Below are 2,448 nucleotides of genomic sequence, written 5' to 3' on the forward strand. Positions count from 1 at the left end.
CTGCCTGGAGGGGAGCTGGGCAGGCAGGGTGCTGGGCAGGGTGGCGGCAGGAAGGGGGCTCTCCCTGTCTCTCAGTGATCATGTCTGTATGCGCCATGGGGTTCGGGGCCCTCTCCCTCTCCTTAGAAATTTATTTTGAGAGAGAGAGAGCGCGCGCGAGCACGTGAGCCACTGAGTGGAGGAGGGGCAGAGAGGGAGAGAGAATCCCAAGCAGGCTTTCCACTGACAGCGCAGAGCCTGTTACAGGGCTTGAACCGTGAGATCATGACCTGGGCCGAGATAAGAGCCACCCAGGCGCCCTCAGGGCCCTGCCCCCTTGCTGCCTCTCCGACCGCCCATGGCAAGGGATGTGGGTGCCAGGATTTCAGGGTTTCCCAGCCCTGGAGAAAGGCCAGGTTATGGGCCATCTTCCTCCTCAGAGTTCCTATCACACTGAGCTCGGACAGGCGCTGGACCTCATCACGGCCCCCCAGGGCAACGTGGATCTCAGCAGGTTCACTGAAAAGAGGTGAGGGACCATGGGAACCGCATCTGGACGGCAGGCGGGCCGTGCTGGGCACTGCCCTGAGGAGTGTGTCTTCTTCCCCTGTTCAGGTACAAGTCCATCGTCAAGTATAAGACTGCTTTCTACTCGTTCTACCTTCCCGTGGCTGCTGCCATGTACATGGTGAGCCGGCCTCCCCGCCCCTGCTGCCGGCTGATGGCGCTTTCGGACAGGAGGGCACAAAGCCCACAGCTTCGGGCAGTCTGGCGCCCCCCTGCGGGGCCCTGTGACCTTGACCAAGTTACTTAAGCTGTCTGAGCCTGCTTTCAGCTGTAAGATGATAAAGTCCCCACCCCAGGATTTTTATGCCCATTAACCGAGGCAAGGGACCTGAAGGCAGTCTGCCCATCTGGGGAGGCACAATAAATCCACCCGAGTCCGGACAGAAGTGGGGAGGAGGTCATTTGTCTGAGGTGAAGACTGTATGAAGTGCTCACCCTGACCTCGCTTCTCCGTTCCCCTGTTGTCACGAAGTGGGAAGTGGTGAAGGGTTAGGCATCCGGCTCCCTGGGAGGCGCAGCCGACGCAAGCGGGTAGAGCCTGGACCATCAGCACGTCCTGCCTCTGGGCCGCCAGGGATGGCTGAGAGGCGAGGGGAGGCGATCTGGGGGCTGCGCCAGGGCCGGGCCCCTGGGGGGCGGCGGCAGGGACCGTGAAGGCCCCCCCGGGACCGGCTAACCGCTCTGCTCTCTGCCGCAGGCGGGCATCGACGGGGAGAAGGAGCACACCGGCGCCAAGGTGATCTTGCTGGAGATGGGGGAGTTCTTCCAGGTGCAGGTAGGAAGGCGCTGGCGGGACAGGCTGCCGCGTCCCGCTGCCTCCGGGTCTCGTCATTTCACCCTTTCTGCCGCCTGCCCAGGACGATTATCTTGATCTCTTTGGGGACCCCAGCGTGACAGGCAAGATTGGCACTGACATCCAGGACAACAAATGCAGCTGGCTGGTGGTTCAGTGTCTGCAGCGGGCCTCTCCGGAGCAGCGCAGGGTCCTCCAGGTGCCTGGGGGGGAGGGCGTGGCTCCGTGGGCTCCTACGAAAGGGGACAGGGCACTGATTCTCAAGTGGGGGTGCTGGTGCACCCCGGCGGACATTTGGCAACAGCAGCAGACATTTTTGGTCGCAACTCGGTGTGCGCACGTGCTGCAGGTGTGGGTGGAGGCCAGGGATGCTGCCTAACCTCTTAGGCTGCGCACAACGGCTTCCCACCCCGGGGCCTCCACCCGCGAGTGCGAGTAGTGCCCAGGTTGAGGAGCCCTCGGGGAGAAGAAACGGGCCTGAGCCGGTGTCTGAGCATCTGGGGTGGGGAGACGGGAGTTCGGGATCAAGGGACTCAAAGACCCTGGGAACTGGGGGGGGAACGTAGTGAACAGCCGTAGAGATGTTCTGGAATGTGTGGACGCGGGGCGGGGCGTGCCCGGCCCCCGGAGGCGCTGGTGGCGGAGGCTGAGCCCAGTCCCTTGCAGGAGAACTACGGGCGAAAGGAGGCGGAGAAGGTGGCCCGGGTGAAGGCGCTCTACGAGGAGCTGCAGCTGCCGGCCGCGTTCCGGCAGTACGAGGAGGACAGCTACGGCCGCCTGATGGGCCTCATCGGGCAGCACGCCTCACCCCTGCCCCCGGCCATCTTCCTGGGGCTGGCGCACAAGATTTACAAGAGGAAGAAGTGACCTGGGCCCCGCGAGGGGAGGGCGAGGGCGAGGCGCTCAATAAACTGTCTCACCTTCTCGTGGTGCTGCTCCTGCTGTGTGGCCGCCGCCGGGTGGGCAGGGCCGGGGGTGGCTGCCGCGGAGCGGGGGCCGGGGGCGGGCCTGGCCCTCGGGGCACGAGGGGCCTCGGTGGGTGACCCAGGCGTGACGTCAGGCGCTGGGGGCGGGGCCTGGCGCGGCCACGCCCATGCGTGAAGGGGCGC

The 2,448-nt window shown here is 64.9% G+C and overlaps 1 protein-coding gene across 5 annotated transcripts in view; it reads left to right on the top strand.

The window, feature by feature from the left end:
• FDPS (farnesyl diphosphate synthase) overlaps window positions 1-2,264 on the top strand; it is a 9,242-nt gene extending 6,978 nt beyond the window's left edge. For all 5 annotated transcript variants that reach the window (XM_077764158.1, XM_077764160.1, XM_077764159.1 and 2 more), the window contains 5 exons: window positions 420-508; window positions 595-667; window positions 1,244-1,321; window positions 1,404-1,538; window positions 2,006-2,264. In XM_077764158.1, coding sequence (XP_077620284.1) covers window positions 420-508; window positions 595-667; window positions 1,244-1,321; window positions 1,404-1,538; window positions 2,006-2,206 — 576 coding nt within the window. In that variant the 3' untranslated portion in view covers window positions 2,207-2,264. The remainder of the gene's footprint in view (window positions 1-419; window positions 509-594; window positions 668-1,243; window positions 1,322-1,403; window positions 1,539-2,005) is intronic.
• The last annotated feature ends 184 nt before the right edge of the window (window positions 2,265-2,448 follow it).

The sequence above is a fragment of the Crocuta crocuta genome, unplaced genomic scaffold (genome assembly GCF_008692635.1).
Source record: "Crocuta crocuta isolate KB4526 unplaced genomic scaffold, BGI_CrCroc_1.0 scaffold528, whole genome shotgun sequence".
In the NCBI taxonomy this organism is placed as follows: Eukaryota; Metazoa; Chordata; class Mammalia; order Carnivora; family Hyaenidae; genus Crocuta; species Crocuta crocuta.